The sequence below is a fragment of the Sinohyriopsis cumingii genome, chromosome 17, assembly GCF_028554795.1.
Source record: "Sinohyriopsis cumingii isolate HCF-2022 chromosome 17, ASM2855479v2, whole genome shotgun sequence".
Classification (NCBI taxonomy): domain Eukaryota; kingdom Metazoa; phylum Mollusca; class Bivalvia; order Unionida; family Unionidae; genus Sinohyriopsis; species Sinohyriopsis cumingii.
Window position 1 is genome coordinate 59,624,443 of NC_142977.1, and position 26,132 is coordinate 59,650,574.

A 26,132-nucleotide genomic window follows, 5' to 3' on the forward strand; every position below is an offset into this window, starting at 1 on the left:
CTGCCATTTTTTTATATTTTCTTATTAATTTTGGTTTAGTTTGCAATCAAAAACTTTTCTGAGAGGGAAAACTTACAAAGTCGAGTTAAATGGGCCATTATTCATTCCAATATTAATAACAATGTTGAAAATCAATGATGAATTGGGTATTCTTTCTATGAAGTGTTAAATGTCATGTGAATCCACCAAGTCCATCAAATTTGCAGAATGGAAACAGTTTGTGATAGTGGGTACCTGAAGTAACAAATGATATGGGCACATGCTCCCTCCAGGAAGTATGGTGGTGGCATACAATGCATCATCAAGTCATTTGCTGGGAAGACTGGGTATTCTGCTGAACTCTTTCAAAATGTATTTGTTATCTCCTGGTCGTCAGCACCAGCTGTCACATGAAAACATTTACTGCATGATCTTTTCTTTACTTTTTTTTACTGTCTAGGATATGTTTTAACTGCTGAAGAAAAATTTGACACGTAAACTTACATTTTGCTACAGCAACTAACAAAAATAGTGCAAATCATGAATAAACAAGTTATTCAGTAGCAGGTTACATTCTACAACTGGTTCAAATCTTCCACAACACTAAATTTGAGAACAACTTGTGCTAACAATGAATCCACTATTTTTTTGTAGTGTACCATTATTTCCAGATCACAATGTTGCTACAGACCACAAATTGAAAGACCCAAAAGTTATCCATCTGGCAATAAGACCCTTTCCCCATCCATCGAAACACTTCCACAAATTAGAGTATTTATGAAAATGACATTGTTTGCAAAACAATGAAAAACCTGATGTCCATGAAAATAAATTCTCAATAAAAGCTAGGCACATAATGCAGTAGAGGACACTGATAAAAATTAATGTCTAAAATCAAGATGAGTAAAACAAAACTGGTAGCAAAAAAAGCTTTATTCATCTTGTTCATTTCTAAATACTAGTTGCTGAGGTGTTTGTATAAGCCCTATGGACAATGGCTTCAAGAAATAAATAAAACATTGTCTCTTGTTTCGAGACAACTGATGCAAAGCTTATTCGATGAATACCCAATTAAAGTGTTTTCATAGCAATATATGATCCAATTCAAGGTTTCAAATTCCTCTGCTCGGTGATTGAAATCTGAATAAATGCCATTCAGCATCTATTTCTTGCCTACAAAAAAAAATCCATCTTGTCAGATGTCAATCAATGCATATTGTCATCAAAATCACATCTTGCCCTCACATACTGATAAATTAACATTATATTATCCTAATGTGACTCATAATAAAGCAACTCCTTGCCCCCAACCCCCAAGTATTCCTTGCACCAAGATTATTAGCAGCTTGCAGCATGTTTAACATTCATGGGAGCCATTTGTTAACACAGCGTACAATATATACTCGCTTATAAGATGACTGAAACTGCAAAGACCCATGTCTGAAGTTGCATAATGCATTGACAGATTTAGATCTATGCAATTTATTAGTAGGAATCAGTAGAACAACAGACCCTGATCAGCCAGCAGATTATGTAATGACAGATCATTGCAGCTGGTCTCTACTTTGAAACGAGTACACACGGTATGCTGCATATGTGCTAATTTATCATGTAAGCTCACAAAGGAAGGACATTAATTGCACATGCATAATATAGAACTGAAACTTTCCTCAGCTCAATACTTTCTGATAATGTAAAGTCTTGCAGGAGTTTTGATTCCAATTTCAGATCATAATCATCTGGCAAACTTGTATAGAGAATGCCGATTTAAATCAAGGATCTATCTGAACGTTTAATAAATATTCAGAAAAACTGGTTTCCACTGTACAAAGAGTCATTCACACTGAGTACGAACCTATAATATACATCACTGCTAACATAAACATATGCATATACATGTATATATAAATTTGCATGCATACCTGCAAAATCAAATTGTAATTCAAAACATATTTTAAAAAAATTATTTCAGTAAAAAGAAAAACAGTGATTCACAACAAGATCATATAAATAATGTCAGCTGAATGATAATTACAACTTGGGTGAAAAATCTCCCTAATTAATACACATCCAAGCAAAAATGCTCAAAATAACAAAACATTCAGGCTACACTCAAAAAGACTATTTCCACATGTTTTTCCTAAAAACTTGTGAATGAAAACATACTCTATGACACTGTCTAAACCAAATGTTGTCCAAACTAGAACTCATCTACCTAAAACACTGATTAACGTTTACAAAATTAATGCAAGGGAAGGAAAATACAGACACATGTATCAACAAATGAGCAGAGAGATGGACTATTAACTATGTGTATTATATGCCCTTTGTGGAATACAACAAAGAAAGGATGGAGACAGTACATTTCTAAATACAGTTGTCAAATGAATTTGAAGCTATACAATAAACTAATCAGAATTTGTTCATACATTCAAAGCCTTAAAAAGCTTAAAATATTTTGTCTGTTAAGATACCCCTCTATTATCCTCCATGTCATATCATGTTACCCTCACATGCAAAAAAAATTCACCGTATACTGGTTTCATGTGTCCATTATGTAACTCTTAATTTCCCTGAGGGTTTGGACCAGTAGTCCTCTTCAAAAATGACTAGCATCACTTGCAAACAGTTCACAAAGCGGTTCATGACTGTCCATTAATGTATTAAAAGTGTCCCCGATTAAAAGTGAAATGATGGCTTGTCCATCCATAGCACTCAGCACTCTGCTATGACAGGGGTGGACAATTCATCATATAACCTCAAAAAAAAGGCAAATATTGATAATGTGCCTAAATATATACCGTTATTTACCATAATACCTTCATCAAAGACTGATAAATTTTAAAGCTGGGTAAATTCCACGAGTTTAAACCTTGTCATAATAAGAACATAGGTAAAAAGGTCTTGAACAATTAAAGGCTGATACCTTCACCAAAGACTGATAAATTTTAAAGCTGGGTAAATTCCACGACTTTAAACCTTGTCATAATAAGAGCATAGGTAAAAAGGTCTTGAACAATGTACACATCCTGTCAATGTAAATAAGTATAATACACCTCACACAGGTCATGCATGCACATTTACTCAAATACAAGTTGTTTAAAAATTTAATATTAATTTCGCTTAACCAAAGTCTATTCAGTCCTGATTGTTGAATGATCTGGAACTTAACTGTTCTAAAAAAATAATAGACTGCTATGGACTTTAACAATGATTATCATGTATTAAACTGGGCCAAGAAAAGAGCACGTCAAGTCTAATCATTGCAATATAGGGTTGTATGATTTTGTTTATCAATGTGCAGCTTTCACTGTGATGTCACAGTGCATGATATTCAATCCAGATTGTACTGGATCACACCCTTAGGTTGATCATGTCCAAAAATCTCTTTAGATTTTGCCATGTGTACTTCTCAGGACAGGGGCCCCGAGTGGCCGAGTGGTCCAAAGTGCTCTCTGTTACAGATCACTGCCATCTCACCTCTGCCTGCGTGGGTTCGAGTCTCGGATTCGGCCAATGTAGGTATGTGAGAAAGCTTGCCAGTAGCTTCTCGTGGGTCGGTGGTTTTTTTCCAGGGTTTTCCTGGGTTCTTCCTCCACCATTAATACTGGCTGCCATGTATAGCCTATCGTGTGCTGAAAATGGCGTTAAACCCTACAACAACAACAACAACAACTTCTCAGGACATGTAAATAATGTACCAGGATCTAAATAAAGTGAATAATTGCCATTTAAAGATATGAAAAATCAAATTCCAAACAATGTGTTGAATGCCTACATGAACTATATGACTTTTACTACAGAAATGAAATCTACTCATCCTGTCAATGTACACAACTAGAAATGAACAAAGTACTCATCCAGTCAATATACATAACTAGAAAAGTATTAAGTCCTCTTTCTCCATCATCCTGCATGTCATAAGAAATAACAAATGGTGGCAACTGTACAATCGATACATCTTATGACATGTTCCAGCAGATAACTTCTTGGAGTTTATGAAAAGGTGTAGTTGTAAAATTAAATGTGAATTATTTCAATTTAAAATATTTTACTCATTTCTGGCCCTTTCTATTTTGCTTGCCCTTTTTTATTTGATACACAACTTCCTCGGTACGTTCTAGCCAAGATTACAATAGTAAGCCATTCATACCATTTATATCTGTATACATTTCAGGTTAAACTGCAAACAACATTGACACTGATCTGCCTTTGCATAATTCTCTGGCAGATAAGGGTGTATGTAAATCGTTCTACTGATTACTCCTAAGAAAGTGCATAAACCCAGATCTGCCAGAACAGTATGCGGAAGATCTGGGTCTATGCAATTTGCAGTATGACCACACACACACACACACAGAGCTTTCTGAATGCTGAGAACTTTCCACTTTGGTAGTTAAATGTCTCTCCCAATGTAATCAACCCAATAAAACATTCACAATCTATTACTGAGACTGATACCCATTAAGCTGAATAGAAACTAGACAATGGGTATGCAGGATTGTGCTCCAAAATAGAAATTAGACAATGGGTATGCAGGATGGTGTTCCAAAATTGAAATTTGACAATGGGTATGCAGGTTGGTGATCCAAAATCGAAATTAGACAATGGGTATGCAGTAATGTGTTCCAAAATAGAAATTAGACAATGGGTATGCAGGATGGTGTTCCAAAATAGAAATTAGACAATGGGTATGCAGGATGGTGTTCCAAAAATCACAATGTTCAAGACCAATTTAACTGCTGTTTCCATCTCAACAATCATGCTGGTGGGAAGACATTCCAAAGATCACAATGTTCAAGACCAATTTAGCCACTGCTTCTCATGTTGGGATCAAGAGACATACTTTAAAATAGATAATTTTTTACCAAAAGAGATGCGTGTACTTCTTAACACATCTGCATATATTATATTGAAAACTGTACATTCCAAGTGTATACATGTATCTTTTATTTGTGATACAAGTTAGCATTCCTTGATAAATCAGATTGTGAGTTAAAGTTTAAAATATAATAATCATTGTACATGTATATTGTCAACAATAAAAACAGGAGTACCTGAATTGACAAGGGATTAAGGACTCTGACGAGAAGTGCTACTATTGCTCAACTTGTTCGAAGCCAAATAACCTCAAAAAGTATAAAGAACATGCAATCTAATCTAATACTGTGCAAGTTAAAGAATTTCTTTTTTAAAATGCCTGCCTAGGCATCTTTGCAAGCAAAGGTTTCCATGGAACTTGCCAACTCCATTTTGAACCCTTGCCTCACATTGCACTAATACCTGTGAACATTTTCAAGGTGGATTGAAGCAGTTCACTTCACCAATGAAAATATTCATTAGAACCACATAACAAAATGCAATGACTGTTCACAGTAATGCAATTTCACAGACTAGCAAAAGGACTAGCGACAATGTACCTGAAAGGTGTATATATATCATGCAATTTCACTGGCTGGAACTGACACCTCCACCAACAATAATATGCTTCCACAAAGAAACTTGCTGTGTGTGTGGATTGCATGGGAGTGGATTCAGGTGTTAGTATAATTTAAACATGTATACACAAGCATGAGCAAAGAAATCCTGCTACCATGAGCTGAAAATAAATTTGTAAACAGAAAGCTTGCCCTTGGCTTCAAAATGACACTACAACAAAGCATACCAATTCTTTTTGATTCACACTATTGAATAATTTCAAAACACATTCAAAGCAGACATGCTCTGACCTGTATTTACAGTAAAACTATTGGCTGTTTGATCTACAATTGTTTTCATATCAAACACAAAAATAATGTGCCAATTCTTACTTATAAAAGCCCCTAAATACAACACTGACAAATATTATGCAGAAAAGGAACAGTTCATCCTGTCAATAACTTCTATTTCACAAGGACATATTTTTCTTCCAGAAAACCAATCTAAAATGTATTGTCTTGCTTGTGACAGTGCTGCTGCAGCCTTAGTCATGCACGATTAAACTCCAGCAACCTTGACCTTTGACATTTGAACCACTTCATTCCTCTGCTAATATACAAAAAATCTGCCAACACATGCATGGAAACATAACGTACAGCCCTTAAATAGATCTTTACAATTTACCACAAAATATCAAAACCTTTCACCCTAAGGATACATCATCCCCTATGCGATCTATATTGGCAATTCTAGCTGAATGTTCAATGCCCATCCCGAGAGATATTTGTTTCCTAAAAATGAAACAGGAACCTGACCAATGTGATACTTATATCCAACGGTAATCATCTGTACTTTGTGTGATGCCATTTCATTCAAACCAATAATAATACTGCCAGATCTAGAAATGCAACCATCGAATATCCACATCCAGTTAAAACAATTGTTCCATGTGATCTTAACATTAAAGATACACTGCTGTCATGGATATTTCTTTCCCCTTTATGCATTTATGCAGAACGGGAGAAGACAACCTCCATGATAGGAAATACTACCCTTAAAAAGCAAAGCTAACCATGGACAGACACATGGAGGGTAGCTTTGTCTCACCTTTTGCAATATTCATCACAGGCAAGACAAAAATAAGTCATGGATGCATGAATATGCAACAGAGATTATATGACACTATAACATTCTGCTGGAATCCTTACCAGAAGGTTTGCAGGTTCTGTTTGTGCTGAAATGTTCTGCTGCATTTGATGCTTTATAGACCATTTGTTACAATTATGCTGACAGATCTTTTCACATTCTGCATTTACAGATCTAATGCACATGGATACATTATACAGTGCTGCCACCTTTCACTAATTTGGTGCTGATAGATCTTGTATTACATTTGGTGAGGACAGATCTGTTACAAACAGCACTGACAGATCAAAAGGAGGAAAGCAATAACTTTTTCATGATGACTGCTGTTAAAAAATTTTTATGTCAGATTGGCACAATTTCATCTAGGGAGAAAATAGACATCATAAGAAGTAATTTGGTGAACAATGCATGTAGATATGCCCAATCATCAAATGAGAAAACAGACATCATAAGAAGTAATTTGGTGAAAAATGCATGTAGATATGCCCATTCGTCCATGAGAAGCATCAATAGCAAATCTTTCAAGGTGGTTGCCATGGCAGCCACAAAGGAGATCAGGCTGTCACCATTCTTATTTAGGACAAATTAGATCTCATAAAAAGGTTTCTATAGAATGGATTCCACAGCTGTCAGATTGGAGGACAGATCAAAAAAATTTTCAAACTAGACACCAGAGAAAGTCTTTATGTGAAAACCCTATATTTATATGACCATCTATTAAGGAGGAGTAGCAATGACTAGATTTTCAAAATGGCCACTACGGCAGCCATACTAGATGTCTGAGTGACACTATTTTTATTTAGGACATAATAAATCTTTAGATTAATGTGTGTGTAATTTCAAGGTAAGTGTAAGTTCATGGCAATCCTCAAATCAATTTAAGAGGAGTGGTGATAACTAGAGGTAACATACAACAAACCATTCTATAAGCTTTCCAGTAAAAGTAAATACTGATAATATTACATCTCTACAGATGCAAAAAATCTAAAATTAACAAATAATGTATACAGTGGTGTGCATTTTCTTGTGGTACTCTTAATTAAATATATATCTCCATGTATAGGACATTACAGAGATAAATGTGGAAAAAAATACCGTCACTAACTGCCGATGCTATAATAACATGAGTATTAAAACTTTAATAAAACTTACAATGATTTAAAGATCATCTCCTCTTATCAAACACAGAAAATTGGATGGTGTGTAAATTTTTTCAGTACAATGGTTATTACATTGGTACAGTAAAACCTGTCTTGAGAGACCACTGATATGAAAGACCACCTGTCTTGAGACCAGGTTATCCGTGCTGATTTAATGATCATTTAGTGTTATAACCTGTGATGACCAACCACCTGTTTTGAGAGACCACTACCTTTTGGCAGAAAGGGTGACCTTTCAAAACAGGTCCTACTGTATTTCACACGAGATTCATTATTTGAGGTTGTGACCATATAAGTTATGTTTTATCTACCACACTTCACAGTACTATGATCTGGACTACTGTAAGTTTGTGCTGGACATAATGACGCCCTGGTGCCAGTAACTCTAAGAGAAGACAAAAATTGCAAACTCAGAAAAATGACACCCTGGACTGTCACACATATTGCCAGGCCATTACAAAGGCCTGGACTACAATACATCTTGGTAAAACATGACATGATGTCAAAACTTTAAGAGCTGCACTGTGAGGATTAGGCCGACTATTATAAACACAATTCTATAAACCAATTCTACTTTATGTATACAAGTAGCGTCTACGCAGGTGTCTGACTATATACCTGTCTGAAAAATGTTATCTTGAAAGACCTACAGTCCAACCTCCAGTAACAGTAACCTCCCATCAAGAACCTCATCTATCTAGCCAATTTCTATTTTTTCCCACTCTGTTTCCTTGTATTTTTTTATCTACCCTCACAATTAACCCACTCAATGAGTCAAATTTATCCGAACAACACACTGACTGGCAAAGTAAGTCACTCTGGATCATACTGAACAGTAATAATCTTATTTCCGATTGTTTTCCCCAGAATTCTAAGTACCTATTGCCTTTGCAATTAACAGGTCTGTGATGAAGGATGATCAAAACAACATCATGTGCAATGCTCTTAAGCAGAAATACCCAACACAATAAAGTTGATTCTCATAAAATAAAGGTGGTAAGAAAATCTACAATTTATGATATTCATGTAGCTCCTCCTCAGGTATTCAGATCTTCTCTTTAGATTTCTCCCTCTAAGAATTTGTGTATTACTTCTGGTACTGTTGTGTCAAATCCTCCAATATCCATCATCCCAACTTCTTCTGCAAAGTCCATCTTTGGGCTCAGTAGACCACAAATGATCATCCTGAAAGGAACAAAGTTTTAAAATGACATAATAAATTTAAACATATGTAAAAGACGTTTGTGTTTTTGTTGAAACAGAAAATGCTATTATAAAAAGGTGATGCAGAGTGTACTGTTTAAATGCAGTGCTTTCTGCCCCAGTAAGCAGGGCAGGAAGCCTAAGTACATCAGGGAACAAACCTTGACACCATGAAATCTGAGTAATTGTAACAAATTCATTAACTGATAAAAGATTATCAATTTCAGTTAAAAGAATAATCAATGGCAGATTGCAGGCTTTCAAATTCTTGTACAACAACAGTGACTTTGCAACTTCTTATTCAGCACAATTAATACAGAGTATTCTAAATTACAAGTTATTTTCATTTGTAACACTTTTGTTAACCAGTTCACCCACAAGATAATCTGCAAAACTTAAAAATGTTTTACCTCATTACAATGTAGGGGTCCTACATGTGCCATCAACTATATTTCATGCATAACACATTGGCCACCTATACGTCATAAACTCTGCATTCCATATTACAATGCAGGGTTCTGTATATGTCATACACTCTGTATTCCATACTGCAATACAGGGTTTTGTGTATGTCATACACTCTGTATTCCATATTGCAATGCAGGGTTCTGTATATGTCATACAGCCTGTATTCCATACTGCAATGTAGGGTTCTGTATATGTCATAGTCTGTATTCCATGTTGTAATGCAGGGTTCTGTATATGTCATATTCTGTTTTCCATATTGTAATGCAGGTTTCTGTATGTCATAGTCTGTATTCCATATTGCAATGCAGGCTTCTGTATATGTCATAGTCTGTATTCCATATTGTAATGCAGGTTTCTGTATATGTCATACAGTCTGTATTCCATATTGCAATGCAGGGTTCTGTATATGTCACACAGTCTGTATTCCATATTGCAATGCAGGGTTCTGTATATGTCACACAGTCTGTATTCCATATTGTAATGCAGGGTTCTGTATATGTCACAGTATGTATTCAATATTGCAATGCAGGTTTCTGTATATGTCATACACTCTGTATTCCATACTGCAATGCAGGTTTCTGTATATGTCATACAGTATGTATTCCATATTGCAATGCAGGGTTCTGTATATGTCATAGTCTGTATTCCATATTATAATGCAGGTTTCTGTATATGTCATACAGTATGTATTCCATATTGCAATGCAGGGTTCTGTATATGTCATACAGTATGTATTCCATACTGCAATGCAGGGGTCTGTATATGTTATACACTCTGTACTCCATACTGCAATGAAGGGTTCTGTATATGTCATACAGCCTGTATTCCATACTGCAATGCAGGGTTCTGTATATGTCATAGTCTGTATTCCATATTGCAATGCAGAGTTCTGTATATGTCATACAGTATGTATTCAATATTGCAATGCAGGTTTCTATATATGTCATACACTCTGTATTCCATATTGCAATGCAGGCTGTTGTATATGTCATACAGTCTGTATTCCATAGTACAAAGCAGGGGCCCTATATATGCCTCTATAATAAGCTCTCTATATGCACTTATAATAAACTGTAGATCCATGCACAATGCATGGTACCCTCTGTGACACAAACTCTGCATTCCATATTACAATGCATGGTACCCTCTGTGTCACAAACTCTGCATTCCATATTACAATGCATGGTACCCTCTGTGTCACAAACTCTGCATTCCATATTACAAAGCATGGTACCCTCTGTGTCACAAACTCTGCATTCCATATTACAATGCTGGGGCCCTCTATACGTCACAAACTCTACATTCCATATTACAATGCATGGTATCCTCAGTGTCACAAACTCTGCATTCTATATTACAATGCATGGTACCCTTTGTGTCACAAACTCTGCATTCCATATTACAATGCTGGGCCCCTCTATATGTCACAAACTCTGCATTCCATATTACAATGCATGGTACCCTCTGTGTCACAAACTCTGCATTCCATATTACAATGCTGGGGCCCTCTATATGTCACAAACTCTGTATTCCATGCACATTTTATCACGAACTTCATACATGCAATTTTTGTGGGTTGGTAAAACTAATTTTAATTATGGTATACTTTCTTGCCACTAGTGCTTTGCAAGATACAAGTCCCCACATCTAAACTAAAAAATCCATTCTAAAATTAGTATGACATTTTATAGAACACAGGAACAGAAGAAACACAGTCCTAGTCTGACTCCTACATTATAGGCATATGTGGAACCCTCCTCCTCTATGACTTGGACCAAGCAATGCAACAGTGACAGGTAATGTATTACTCCTATTAGGGGACTCTGGGTCACCGAGTGGTCTTGAGCACTCACCTTTACCAATCACTGCCATCTCACCTTTGTGCAAGTGGGTTCGAGTCTGGGCTCAGCCAATGTGGGGCATGTGAGAAGGCTTGCCAGTAGCTTCCTGTGGATTGGTGGTTCTTACTAGGGTTTTCCCAGGTTCTTCATCCACCAGTTATACTGGCCACCACATAGAGTCTATCTTGCGCTGAGTAATGGCATTAATTCCACAAAACAACAACTATTAAAAACAGTATTCCTTGACTGGAAGTGGATAGACCTTCATTGGAAAAAGTAGTTTATATTCATCCATACAAATCATCCTACTTGAGTGATAACTAAACCTGCTTTATATTTACACAGAAATCAGTTTTCCAAAAGGCATTAAAACATTTTCTTCCTCCCATTAAGCTAAATTAAAATAATTTGAATATTTTCAAATTAAGACTCTTGACACAGAATTGTGAGTAATGTCCAAGTAAAGAGATGCATCCTGATAAGGTCACTAGCAGATGATCTTCTGCCCATTTTACCTGGATGATGGGCAACCTTGCAGTTTCTCCTATAAGCAACCACCAAAATTTGCCATTTTGACCAAGGTGCACTGAGGCAAAATCAGCTTATAAATTATAAATACATATACTAACAGAAAGCATCTATTTGCTTTCTGTTTATGTGTGCATTTTCAAGAAAGCAGAGACCACACATACAAAACACAGTAATGAATGACTAATTAAAACCAATGGAATTAATGAATGGATCCAAAAGTGGATCAGTTAGAAGCCATCACTTATAAAGAAGCTCCAACATGAAACTCATGCATGGTAAAAATGTGAAGTCTGAAGCCTTGAACAAAACTAAGTCTGGAGAGACATTAATTTCTTGTTGGACATACCATAACCATGTCCTTATATATCGCCACCATAGCAACCATCATGAAAATCTTCTTATTACTACTCCCAGGGACAGAAAGATTTATCAAGATCAGGTTATCACCAAACGATGTATTAGTGTCTCGTTTGCTTTACATAAAATAAATGTGCCAATCAGACACAGCTACTACAGCATCCATATTTAAAATCTTATTGTTACTCCTCCTAGTCGTAAAGTCACACCAATATTCCAAAATGGCGTTTACAAGTCTATGGTGTTGAACTGACTTCAAGTATGGTCACCATGGCATCTTCTCATCCTCCTAAATTGACTTGTACCAACCTGAGCTTTTTACCAAAAGGCTTCTTACAGTGTCAAGCTAGTTCAGAATGAAATCGATGCAGATATTACATCCAATATGACCACCATGATGGCCATCTTGAAAATCTTCCTGTCCTCAAGAATTAAAAATCATACTGAAATTGGGTTTTCATCAAAAGAATTCTTATGATATTTATTTGGTCCTAAATGAAAATAGTGCACCACAGATCCAATATGGCTGTCATGATGCACACATTGAAAATCTTGTATTTAATTCTCCTGAATAAATGGTCTTACTGACATGGGGTTTTCAACAAAAGTAATGGTGTCTAGCTTGTCTGAAGCAAAGTGGTGGTATTCTTACAACCACTATGGCTGTCAAAATGGATAATTTGGCAATCTTAATCACTCAAGAACATCAGAAATGGTTTAAACAATCGGTAGTTATAAATAAAAAATGGTATAAGTTTTAATTCTCTAAATTCTTTTTTCAGTAGAGCATTAGTCCCTTCTTCTTTAAGTCTAAATGGTTTTGACCTCTGACCTTCTGACCCCAAAATCATTAGGCCCCTTCCATGCCTCAGGTATAAGCCTTCCACAAATTCTGTTCAGGGCACAAAAGTTATAAGACAAAAAATAAACATATTTCCTCCAGGAGCGAAAGTGGCCTTGGCCTTTGATTCCCAAATAAAGAAGCTTCACTCCTAACCAATATGCAAGTTATCAACAACTTTGGTACAGGCACATGGTAAATAACTGAATTTATTTTTGCAGAAACAATATTTATGCCTTTGGAAATGGTGACCTTGACTTTTGACCTTGAAATGTTAAGGTTCTTCCTTACCCCAACTGCAAGCTATCCACAAAGTTTGGTCCAGTTATGTGATGTACAGCTACTGTTATTGTGTGGAAACCATTTCTCTTTCAGTCAGAGTGATCTCAATGCTTGACCCCAAAATTTATAGAGTTCTTCCTTAATCCAAGGGCAAGCCATCCACAAAGTTTTGTTATTGTAAAACTCAAACATAATGCACTTTGCCTTATTGCAGGTGTAGCAAAATGATGAGAGATAAAATGCAAAACATAACTGGAATGTAAATGGAGTACCAATGGAACTGATATGGAATACGAAATGCAAACAAAGTGCAGATTTGGTCAATTTACCCATTTTTAGAACTGTTACATATAACATGAACTGATGGTGTGCAAGAGACTGGAAGCAAATAAGGAACATACTGTAACAACCTGTGCATAAGTTTAAGCAACAAAGTGTGTGTGTATGTGAGATTAGGATTGTTAATGTAACTTTAACAATTTTTCAGTCATATCGCTACAATGTATGCTGTATGGCAGTTTATAGTGATGTCTAGCAATGGGGCATCATGCCGCAGACATGTAGCATTATGTCCCACCCAGTCACATTATCCTGACACCAGGCTGACCAGTCCTAACACTTAGGTCTTAATGCTGAGCGCCAAGCGAAGCAGCTGTTAGTACCATTTTTGTAAGTCTTTGATATGACTCAGCCGGGATTCAAACCCACAACCTTCCGCTTCAGAGGCAGATGCTCTAACCACTAGGCCACTGGAGCGGTCAAGCAACAAAGTTAAAATTCCTTTATATAAACTTAAATTGATAAAACAGTAAAATATATTGTCTAGAAAAAAAGTTTATTTCTGCCAAACAGCTTTAAAAAAAATATAATTCAAGATATCAGAACTTTGGTTTATTAGGCACCTGCTAGTTAGTGGATTCAATTGCTAGCTTAATGGTAAATTACATTACAGATAATTGTGGGATTGGTGATTTGAGGTTGCTTTTGTTAACATGGCATATTTTTGCTGAGCACCTGGAATGACTGAGGTTTCTACCAACACAAACAAATTCAACTTGGTCTTACTTTGTATCTGGAAGTTTCATTTTCTCACGGTATTCACTGAGTCTGGCTGCAGGTGAAACCTCTCCCTTCGCTTCCTGCCCATCTGACATTATGAGGAAGACATCATAGGGCCTTTTCTTTTCCAAAGCCCATGTGATAGGGGCAGCAGGGTCACACTTCAGATGCGGAATCTACCCAATTAAAACTTTACTTGGTATTACACTGTTATCCATCCTAACCAAATCAACAGTATAGTGGCAATTATCTGCCACAAATTTAAATTACTAAATAATAAGAAATGTATTAAAGATGTCAAAGGTATAAACACTTGTAAGCAATGCTTCTTTTAAACATAAAAAGTTTGTTATAACAAGTTTACTGCAAAACAGTGCAATTAGAACAGGTCACTTTACGTATTAAAACAACCTTTCAACACATCAATTTTAAGATAATAATATTACACATCATTACCTAAAACCCCATATTTCTTCCTCCCCAACTTCGCCTATTGAATCACAACCAAAAAGATCCTGCTGGAATACATCAATTTTTAATAAACCTACCCAACTAACCAGAAATTGCAAAGGCAATTGACATGTACATAATTTGATTTTTCTGATTTCCCTTCTGAGAAACCCCCAAATAATAACCTCCTGTACAAGTTTGCTGTATGAAAAAGACGTAGCAAAATGTTTAAAGGCACACTACAGCAAAAGGTTTAATGAAGGCTTCTTTCAACTGATTAGCTTAAGAGGGGCTAGCATAACTACAAGTGGCTGGACCAATCGGTGGGTGATACAAACATCACTGGCACTTTACTGGTTATGTTTTGAGGTTACTAACTTAAAATCAATTTCAAAATAATTTTTTTAATCAAATGAATTTTTTAAAACTTTTCTATACATTGGTTTTGTGTATTCTGAATTTCAATTTAACAGCCCTATGTGTTAAACTGCGAATATGCCACTAATTGTTGCTTACAAGTCCAAATGTAAACAGCACTGACCCTGATCCGCTATTACACAATATACCAGCACATCAGGGTCTATGTTGCTGACTGTACTCACTCTCAACAAAATACATCTGACCTAGATCTGATAGTGCATTATGTAATGTCAGACCAGGGTCTGAGCAGTTTGTAGTTGGATTTGCCTTATAAGCAAGGACAAATGGTACTTAACTTTGCTGTATTTGTAATTTTCATACCATCTAACATTTCATGCACCATCAATCCAATAATATTATAATCATTATCTGCCAAATAATTATCAATGCAGAGAACTTTTTCCTTAATAAAATGTTAATGTTTTTTTAGGTGCCTAAGAAAATTAACTTTTTGGGTAATTATATATACCCCTTAACAATCGTATTTGTCTGCTCCAATCACTAATATGGTTTTCATAAAAACAATATACTTACTGGTGCTGCATTGCCACCTATTTCTTGTATCAAATCCTTCAGCTCGACATGGTACTTCAACAGGTTGAAGGATGCAGTGAAGAAACCAAGCTCTCTATGTTTCTCATTCTTGCCAATGACAGCTGTCATTACTGCCATGACCTCTAGTGCAGTCAGGGCTGGACATCCCCGGATTGTCTGGCCTAGAGCACTCACTGATGACTTCACTGCCACAAGGAAACGCTTGCCAGTGCTTGGAACGGTTTTCTGTGAAAATCACATTATAATGATCTACAAATTTTTGTGGATGCTCTTTAGACAATAAAACTATTCAACACTATTGCTGCTGCTGCTGCTACTGCTATACTACTACTACAAATGGCACTACTGTTACTACTATAGTAGGAATGCAAAGATACCAAATACATTCACTTACAAGTTATGTCCAACTGCAAACGACAAAGATCCTGATCTGCCATAGCATAATGTGCTTACAGACCAGGGCCTATCATGTTTGTTCTAGTAATTATCCCTAACATCCTTAAATTAGCTGGAATGATTTATTACTGAAACTTTTGAACAATTCAAAACTACCAACGCACATTTTTAACTTAGGTTAAATTAGGTGAAAATGGCCACTTTTGCTGCTGGGAACAATGGAAGAGTACCTACCATAAGTAGCAACAGGCACTTTATATGCAATTCATAGTATGTAGGCTGAGAAATCAGACTTAGTTGAGGTGGACAATAATATCTTGGACAGAATGTTTGGCAATGAGTTCTCAGATGAAGCTGGTGAGGAAAGTGACATCAAACATATCAGAGAGAGAGAGAGAGAGAGAGAGAGAGAGAGAGAGAGAGAGAGAGTTTTGTTGCTGAAATCTTGAATTGAAATTTTTTAAAAATTCAGACAAAGCATGAAAGGCTCATGGAGGGAGTCATGTCAAGATTCAAGACAATGTTAGAAATGACCCATGTTTAGAGGAAAACTTTACCCCGTTTAATTCCCAAGAACCATTACACAATGTAAATCATCCAAAATGCCAAACACTACAAAAAATCCATTTCGGTATTGGAGTTTAGGGTAATAGGTCAAAGCGTGTGAAACGTAGTCATGGTATCACAGCAGATATGTGCCAGTGGGACAGGTATTTTTGATACATTCGTCCATTTGCATCTGTCTTTGAGAAAAGATACGAGTTACATCCCTTCTCATTAGGGTCAGGAGTCATGTAACATTAAAAACTTATTTGAAAATTCTGGCTCATGGGTCAAAATGAGAAGCTTCTTTCGATTAACTATTCATCTCAGGCTATTCACATAAGCCATCTCTCCTGATCTCAGTGGGTTGAGCAACTGGGCGTTCCAATTATTTTTAAAGTGTGAACAGATGTTTTCAAAAATAAATTTATAAGTTCGCTGAAGAACTACAGTCAATAGTAAGATTCGAGTCCCTAGTGAAATTATGTTTTGTCATGGTGCACAAAGCAATGTTCTCTGGTTATTTTAGGTCAGTGAAGATTTAATTGATAAGACGGTTTTACAGTGAGCAAAGTATGGTATTCTTATGTGGAACAATCTAGTAGAGATGTGTGTGCGAGATTTGGATTTTTAATGTAGCTTTAACGATTTTTCAGTCATATCGCTACGATGTCTGCAGTATGGCAGTTTATAGTGATGTCTAGCAATGGGGCATCATGCCGCAGACATGTAGCACGATGTCCCACCCAGTCACATTATCCTGACACCAGGCAGACCAGTCATAACACTAACCTCTTAATGCTGAGCGCCAAACAAGGCAGCTGCTAGTACCATTTTTGTAATTCTTTGGCATGACTTGGCCGGGGATAGAACCCATGACCTACCGCATCCGAGGTGGATGCTCTAACCACTAGGCCACTTCAGCAGTCATCTGGGAGAGAACACATATGCTTATTTCATGATTTTATTGAACAGTGCATATACAGAAACATCACTCATAATGTAATAATTATGTGATATGATGTGATTTGGATTTTTAACGTAGCTTTAAAACAATTTCAGTCATATCGCTATGATTCTGCAATGTGGCAGTTTATAGTGATGTCTAGCACTGAGGCATAATGCTGCAGACATGTAGCATGATGTCTCACCCAGTCACATTATCCTGACACCAGGCCAACCAATCCTAACACTAACCTCTTAATGCTGAGCGCCAAGCGAGGCAGCTGTTAGTACCATTTTTGTAAGTCTTTGGTATGACTCGGCAGGGGATCGAACCCATGACCTCCCGCATCTGAGGCAGACGCTCTAACCACTAGGCCACCAGAGCAGACATCTGGGAGAGAACACATATGCTTATTTCATGATTTTGTTGAACAGTGCATATATAGAAACATCACTCATAATGTAATAATAATAATAAAAATATTAACAATAATAGCAATAATGATACAAGGTCATTCCAAGCCAAATCTCCCAAAATCAAAATATCTTCCCCTGTGACCATCTCTGATTTAAATATTATTTCCAGGCGCACAACTAGGTAAACTATGTGTCAGCTGAAATTTACTGAATATTCATGACCAGAGGAATCTGAACAGTAAAATTTTCAAATATGAAAAAGGTGTGCATGTTGTTGCAGGCTTGCAATAGGGGTACAAACAAAAAAGGATATGATGATAAAAACCAGCAAGACACATAATTAAAATTTGGCATATATTCATAAATACAGCAAAAATATGCATCCTGAACAACCCTCAAAAATTGTAGCCATGATTAACTCACAATCTGTTATGACACCTCACTAGCCAAAGAATGCCTACAACAGGGGGGTGGGAGGAGAGGAATGAACTTAACACAAAGCACGAGGAAGCTAACACACCGCATGTGATACCCATGTGATGTCTGAGTGGGACGTGGCACTTGCTGCTCATGCAATCAACTCTTCTGAATCTGAAATGATCTGAATAATGCCTAGTTACTTCGGTACAGATGCACAGTTGACAATGTTTCTAAAACAACTAGGCAGTATGTTATTGAAAGATCAAATGAGATTTGGTGTTTTTTGGATCTATTCAGAAATAGTTTTCAAAATGTGTTTCCTACTTGAATTTCAGGCAAAACAAGAAAAACCTCCAGAGGTTAATGTGTTAAGATGACACGGGAAAATAGTTGTTTTCCCAAAAAATTATGTACAAAAAATATGAATTTCATGGAACCTGCAGAAAGAAAAAGCTCACACAGAAAGGTAAAATATATGATTTACTTATTGCAGTTTACATTATTGGTCTTCATCAAAAGTGACTCCTTATTTCACATATAACTCCATGAAATTCACTACAGACACAATACATTTCAGATTTCATTTTGCAATATGGTCTAAATTTGTTGTTAATCCTGGTGCTGGTTCTTTTCAATGTAGATTCTGTTAATATTGATAAACAGATCCTCACTAACCGTTTTCTTCATTTTCATCACTTAGATTCCCATCACACCACCATTGTTTGATTTGTCATACTTGGTTACATGACTGGAATGCAGTTTAAAATAAACTAATTCATTTACCATATTAACCTGACATGTGGGGTAATGTTCTAAACAAGTGGTTACCAAAGTAGGCAGCACTGCCCCCTTAGGGGTGGTGGTATTACCAAGGGGGTGTGTGTGTGCTAATGCTGAACGATGCTTTTTACAGGTCAAGGTAGAGGGGCTCTGAGGATAACCAAGAGGTGGTGGCCTGAAAAAATTTGGGAACCACTGTTCTATGAGGGGGTTGACTTGATAAAGCAAATTTTCTACTAAATTATCTTTCTCTGAGAAAACTTACCTGATCAAATTAACATTAGGGACATAAGCTAGCTAATTCCCAAATCCAGCCCTACTTGGGGCGAGAATTCATCTTTCACCTATCTTTAGATCTCAAGTACTCACCTCCACAGCAACTCTAAAGGAAGTATGGAGGGCCTCGAACAGCTCTGGATTAGCTTTTTCAACTTTATCTGTAAGATACGTGAGAGACATGGATGTTGCCAATTTGTTGTCACTTTCATTTTCATTTTCCTTTCCATCATCTTTCCTTTTCTTTTTCTTCTTTTTGCTCTGAGGTTCTGCTTTTGTGTCAGGGATGGCATGTTCTCTCCTTTTGGCTGCACCTTTGCCTCTGTGCTCTCCCCTAAGTTCCGATTTGTCAGCAAATGCCCGCATGTAATTCTTGATGGCAATGTATATTGCAAATGGTCCAATTCTGACAGATGTGAAAAGAAATTTTGTTTTCAACTCTTTTTAATTTAAAAGTGTGTGCATATAACTGATATCTGGAAATAATTTGTTTCCACTGTACATCAATGAGCATGGTTTACCAGGGCAAAATACCTCCAATGTGATTTGTGCTCTACTGGCTTGAACAAATTTGCAGGAATCCATCCTCCTTTTATTCTATTTAATTCTTGAGTACTGAAATGATCTCCAATATCTGGTACCATTTGTACTTGTTTAGAAGATGAGTCCAACTGCAAACTGCACAGACCCAGATCTACCATCTCATAATGCCCAAGATTTAGGTCTGTGGAGTTTGTAAGAAATAATCATAGAACAAACAACATATTATGTAACAGTAGATCATGATTTTTGTTGCTTGCAGTTTAACTCAACTTGTAAGAGAGTGCAAATGGTAATTATTTCTTTGTATGTTCATATTAACATATTTGCAAGATGAGTGCAGTACAAATTTATGGCCTTTGACCTTTAATACGGATAAATGATCAGCGATCAGTAAATGGTTTCAGATACTGTCATGATGTAACCACATGCCAAGTTTGATTAAAACTGATAATTAATCATATTTTAGAAAATAAACCCATGCTAGTAAACTGAAACACTGAAGGAATTCACAGATAAAATTCCAATCATACTTGTAAGTGTTATCACAAACCATAACAGATAAAATTCCAATCATACTTGAAAGTGTTAACACAAGCGATCACAGATAAAATTCCAGTTATACTTGTGTTATTTCAAGCCATCACAGATAAAATTCCAGTATACTTGTGTTATCTCAAGCCATCACAGATAAAATTCCAATCATACTGTTGTCGTCAAAAAAGCAGAAAAAAATCCAGTTATACTTAAAGTGTTATCATAAGCCAATCACAGATAAGCATTTATTTGATACATACACTCAATATAATTACTTCAAAATTAAATTTTCTGATAAATTCAAAATCATTAATTAAATACTGCATGTATCTGATAGACATTTTATACAATTACTTAAAAATCACATTTAGCTGAAACATTCTATATAATTACTTGACAAAAATTGCATTTATCTAATACAGAAAAACTGAACTGACAGGATTAGCAAACTGCATTATTATTATTTTAAAGCTTTAACAATTTTGGTCATATCGCTTTTATGTCTGCAGTGTGTCAGTTTTCATTGATGTCTTGCACTGGGGCATCATGCTGCAGACATGTGGCATCATGCCCCACTCAATCACATCATCCTGACACCAGGCTGCCCAGACCTGACACTAACCTCTTAATGCTGAGCACCAAGCGAGGCAGTTACATGTAGCATTTTTATAAATCTCTGATATGATACAGCCAGGTTCGAACCTATGACCACCCACAATCGAGGCAAGTGCTTTTCTGTACAACTGCATGCAATGTAGCCAATATTAAACATGCTTTCTATCCCAAAAGTGTTAAAAACACTTTGAGAAATAGTACATGTTTTCATGAGGGTAATGTCTAACACTATTACTTATCAATGAAATTAAATATGGTTTAGTGGGTCACAAAAGTCAGAAAATCTGGAGTCTGTTTTTCTTGCAAACTGTTTTATGGTCAGAAAGTTTAGAAGGGTCAGCATCCAGAAAAATCACACAGTCCATATATTTAGATTAATAACAGTAATTAAATTAGATATGTATACTTATTTGCAGTTTTTGTTCTTGTTGTTTCTCTTTTAATTAGAGGCAAAAATATCAAATATATATCCAAAATAATATGAATAATGAGATTTAACAAATGAAATATCAGAAATTAAAGCATGATGTAATAGCACAAAAACAAAGTGTCAAGTGACTTTTAAGTTCTGTTGGACAATGAAGTTACCAGTGTGCATCAGAAATGCACAAGCTATATTAGGTGTAAAATATTATTACATATAGAGTTTTCCTTGGTCACTCCTGCCTTTCTTTTTACTTTGACTGTTTTGATACACCTTTGCACTGAATTAAAAACAACAGTCCCCTGTGGGCTGGAGATCTCTCATGTAGCTAACATCTGCTTAATAGTCAAATGCAAGAAACGTTGGCCAAGAAATCTTAGTATTATGCTTTCTATAACAAGAGACCAATAACCAGAAAGAATTTCCAGGAATCCAAGCTAAGTCCATTTCTTTTGTCCATTTATTCTTTTAACTGCCAAGTGCTGAAACCATCTCTGATATTCCTGAGAAACTCTGACATACTATATATATTCTTACATGTCAAAATCAAGCTGACAGGTTCACAAGAAACCTGTCAAGTAAAGTAAAAAATTCTTTGTCATATTTTGCTTTTACCCTAAACCTACATTTATTTAATTGAATAATTAAACATATTTTGGAGAAAAAAAAGTTTTTTAAGAGGCATTGTTCTAAGTATTCTTCTAATACATCAATAAAGTGGGTCTGATAAAAATCCATTCATATTTGTTTGTACTATGCTTGTCAAGATGGCCATCACAGTGGCAATGTAAGATAGGCACCATTTTCACCTGGAACCAACAAGACAGCAAAAAAAGTCTTTTAGTGAAAAAGTTCATGCCAGTATGACCATTCATTTAGATGAGCAGTGATAATGATATTTTCAAGAGGGGCAATGTAGGTGTCATATTAGATATTCAAAAGGCATCATTTTCATTTAGGACCAACTATATATCACAAGTCTTTAAGTGAAAAATTCTGTGTCAATACAACTATCCATTCAGGAGAAGTGGCAATAATGAAATTTTCAAGACAGCTGTCATTGCCAACATAGTGGATGTCTGTTTAGGACCAGCTGCACACCTTACATCTTTTAGTGAAAATTCCATGCCAACATGGCTATACATTTAGAAGGAACAGCAGCAACAAGATCTTCAACACCATTATGGCCATATTGGACATCCGAGGGAAACCATTTTTATTTAGCATCCAAAATACCCTGAGATGTATTTGCATTCAAGACCTATGCCTTTTATGGACAATCCTCCCAGTAACTGAAAGTAGCAATAATAAACTTGTGCTAATAGGCTAGCAGGCCGACAAATGAATGATGGACAACAGGCCATCGCATAATCTATTCTTGATTATGACTAGTAGCAAGCTTAGACTACAACACGATATGAAAATTACGACAAATATTTAGTCTCCCTAATGGTTTTTCACTGCTCCCTGCTCTCACCAGATGTCTTGTTGTGGGAGCCAAGGTTGGTCTCTGCTTAAACAAACTGAATAAGTCACACTACTCAAAAGACATTTCAGCAATCCTCTAAATTATACAGCAGTGTAACTCTTGTACTTAAAAGTACTTGAGGTAACAATGCTACAACAGTTGAAAATTTGTAATTACATTTTTCCCCCTCAAAAATAAAGATTTTCAATATCAATCTCTTATATTTGTCCAGATGTTTTTGTAGGTTTTGTCAAAATCATGCATACAAATAAATGTTATAGCATTGTTATCTGTAAAATAATAAAAACACAAATAACCTCTCAGTCTCAATTGCACTGGCATCCTTAACTTTATCCAGAACCTTGCTCTGTATAAGTTTACAGGCTTCATCTATTGAGCCTTCTTTGGAGGCGACGGTCAGAAAACCACGACTTCCCAGAGCAGGAAGATATTTTAAGATGTCTGTGAGGGACATATTCTCAAGAAGAGACACCCAGACCTGAAATAGACACATCAATGAACTGTGATATTTGCCTTCAAGGACATCAATGTGTAAGTGCCCAGTACAGACACTGTAGGACTCAACAATAAAACCATTCGAGTTTTTCTGTCTTTGTTGTAGATGAAGAGAGGGCCTTTAGCATGGGTTCACATTACAAACATTTCACCAGGAGACATTTTTAATGCCAAAGAAATTGACCTCTTTCTCAGAAGCATTTGGAGCCAGTTGCTTATCAACATACTGAGAACTGTGAAAACTTGTAAAGGATCACAGAATATGGCATATTTTAAAGCGGACCAAATGGTCTGAGAATATGGTGTACTAAAACAGGATCGAAGGAAATGGTGAATTTGGTATTTTTTAACCAGGATCAATAGGATCCGAGAATAAGGAATATTTAAACAGGATGAAAGGGATGAACTGACCCTACTGGCCATACCTGTATATGTTTTAATGCACGCAGCAATTTCTTTGAAATTTTTACACACTTTCAAAAATCATCTCTGCATAGTCTCAGTGCCGACATTATACCAGACCATTTATTTGAAACCTATTATCACCAAATAGCCATTCAGGTATCTCGTTCTTGTAGGGGCAGCCAATTAAGTGATTCTGTCATAATAAGCCATAAGCTATAAATATATTAGTGTTATGCCTCTACTAGTGACACAAGAAGTAAGATTTTATTCTGGTGAAAACATCATGGCAATATGACTTTCCTTTCTACTATTGAGAAGTGGTAATAACAAGATTTTCAAGATGGCTACTGTGGAGGCCATATTGGACATCATTTTTATTTAGGACCAGTTAGATATCATAATTAGTCTTTTGGTGAAAACCCCATGTCAATATGACATTCCATTCAAGAGGAATAGCTATAAGAATTTCAAAATGGGACTATGGCTGCTATACTGGACGGCACCATTTTAATTTAGGACCATCCTGACAGCACAAGTATTTCTGTAAAAACCTCATGTTAATATAGTCATCCATTCAGAGATAAGAGTGACAAGATTTTCAAGATAGCTGATGTGGTGGCCATACTGAACATCAGATCAGCACCATTTTCATTCGGGACCACCCATACATGACACAAAGTTAATTCTTCAGTCATACTGCCCTAAAGCAAGTTTATATTTTATAAAAATTTCAACACCCTGGCATTTATCTGTGTCATATTTTAAAAAATCCATGTGTAACCTTAATTTACTTCACTGCAATCATTCTAATCCAATAAAAACAAAAAGCCTTAGTTCTTTAAACTTAAATTAAATCAGTTAACATTATCCACTTAATTAGTAAACAGTACATGATTTACTTACATCCTTTGAGGAGTACAATGGGCATGGTACATGTTCAATTTTAAGACCATATTTTTCTATCAGCCCTGCAACAACTGTATCATCAGTGCAGTGCTTGACTGTGTGAACTGCATCTAAATATGATATGATTTGCTTGATCTCCTCAGACGCATTTTCCTGCCCTTGTTTAACTGCATCTATTCCTTTGACAACATATTTAACCACCAGTGCTATAGCTGAAACAAATAAGTAATAAAATGTGAAATTATTTCATTAAAAAATCAACTTTCTCGTCCTTAATAATGAAAATGTAAAGACTACAAATAACCTTCCTGTAATGTTCTTGTTTTTGGTTTAATGCCATTTCTCAGTGTAAGCTTGACTACACATGGTAGATAGTATTAATGGTGAACGAAGAATCTAGGAAAAGCCCTGTAAGAACCACTGACCCAAGCGAAGCTACTGGCAGGTTTTTGACATACTATTATAGGGCTAAATTTAGTTATTTCAGGTGCTGTGGTATTTATATTAGTTTTAGAAGGAAAGATATATTTGTGTATAAATTTTCTAAATTCTCTATATAAATTTAATAACAGTATGTCTATGATAGAGTAACTCTACAGTCACTGTTAGATTTAGAGGCAGAGATTTGGGGTCAATACAAGGTTACCAGCAGCTATTCAAATGCTATGGTGTCAAGTTACAGTCCAGAGAAATTGAAACAAAGGAGTCAGTAGGACAGTTGGAAGATGTGTTTGTAAAGCTAATTAAAATCAATTATAGCAAGTTTGCCATAATACTTAAACATTAAAATTAGTGACCATTTGAAGGGAAATTTGAATCTCTTTTAGTAGGTATAAAGTGCTTAAAATAGAGTTGAGTAGTTATAGTTTAATTTTGAAGTAATTTGCTCAAAAGGATAAAGTTTACAAGTAATTTCATATTCAAAATAATATTTTTGTAAATTCTAACACACAGCATCAGTGGAAAAAGAGTGTGTATGGAGAGTACATATATGGCTTTATTTTGGATTACAAAATTTAGATTCTGTGCATTTTGATATGTAGATTAGAGTTAGATAAAGGGTCTGCACCTAACACAGTCAGACCAGAATATCAGTTTAGAATAGGTCTTCAGGGAATGTTTTCTCTGAAGTCCGCTAGGATTGTTTAAATAACCAGGTCAAACATAGTACAGGGAGTCAGCATGAAGAACTAGGGGCAACATACATCATTAAAGGTAGAAAAAGAAGAAACCC

The 26,132-nt window shown here is 35.9% G+C and overlaps 1 protein-coding gene across 1 annotated transcript in view; it reads right to left on the reverse strand.

Moving 5' to 3' along the window:
* Positions 1–894: 894 nt before the first annotated feature.
* The window catches only part of LOC149779042 (RNA-binding protein RO60-like), a 51,388-nt gene continuing 26,150 nt past the window's right edge, over positions 895–26,132 (reverse strand). Inside the window, exons 3-8 of the mRNA XM_089939609.1 lie at positions 24,896–25,110; positions 23,389–23,570; positions 19,581–19,893; positions 15,690–15,935; positions 14,292–14,461; positions 895–8,888 (exon numbers count right to left, since the gene is read on the reverse strand). Coding sequence (XP_089795735.1) covers positions 8,762–8,888; positions 14,292–14,461; positions 15,690–15,935; positions 19,581–19,893; positions 23,389–23,570; positions 24,896–25,110 — 1,253 coding nt within the window. The 3' untranslated portion in view covers positions 895–8,761. The remainder of the gene's footprint in view (positions 8,889–14,291; positions 14,462–15,689; positions 15,936–19,580; positions 19,894–23,388; positions 23,571–24,895; positions 25,111–26,132) is intronic.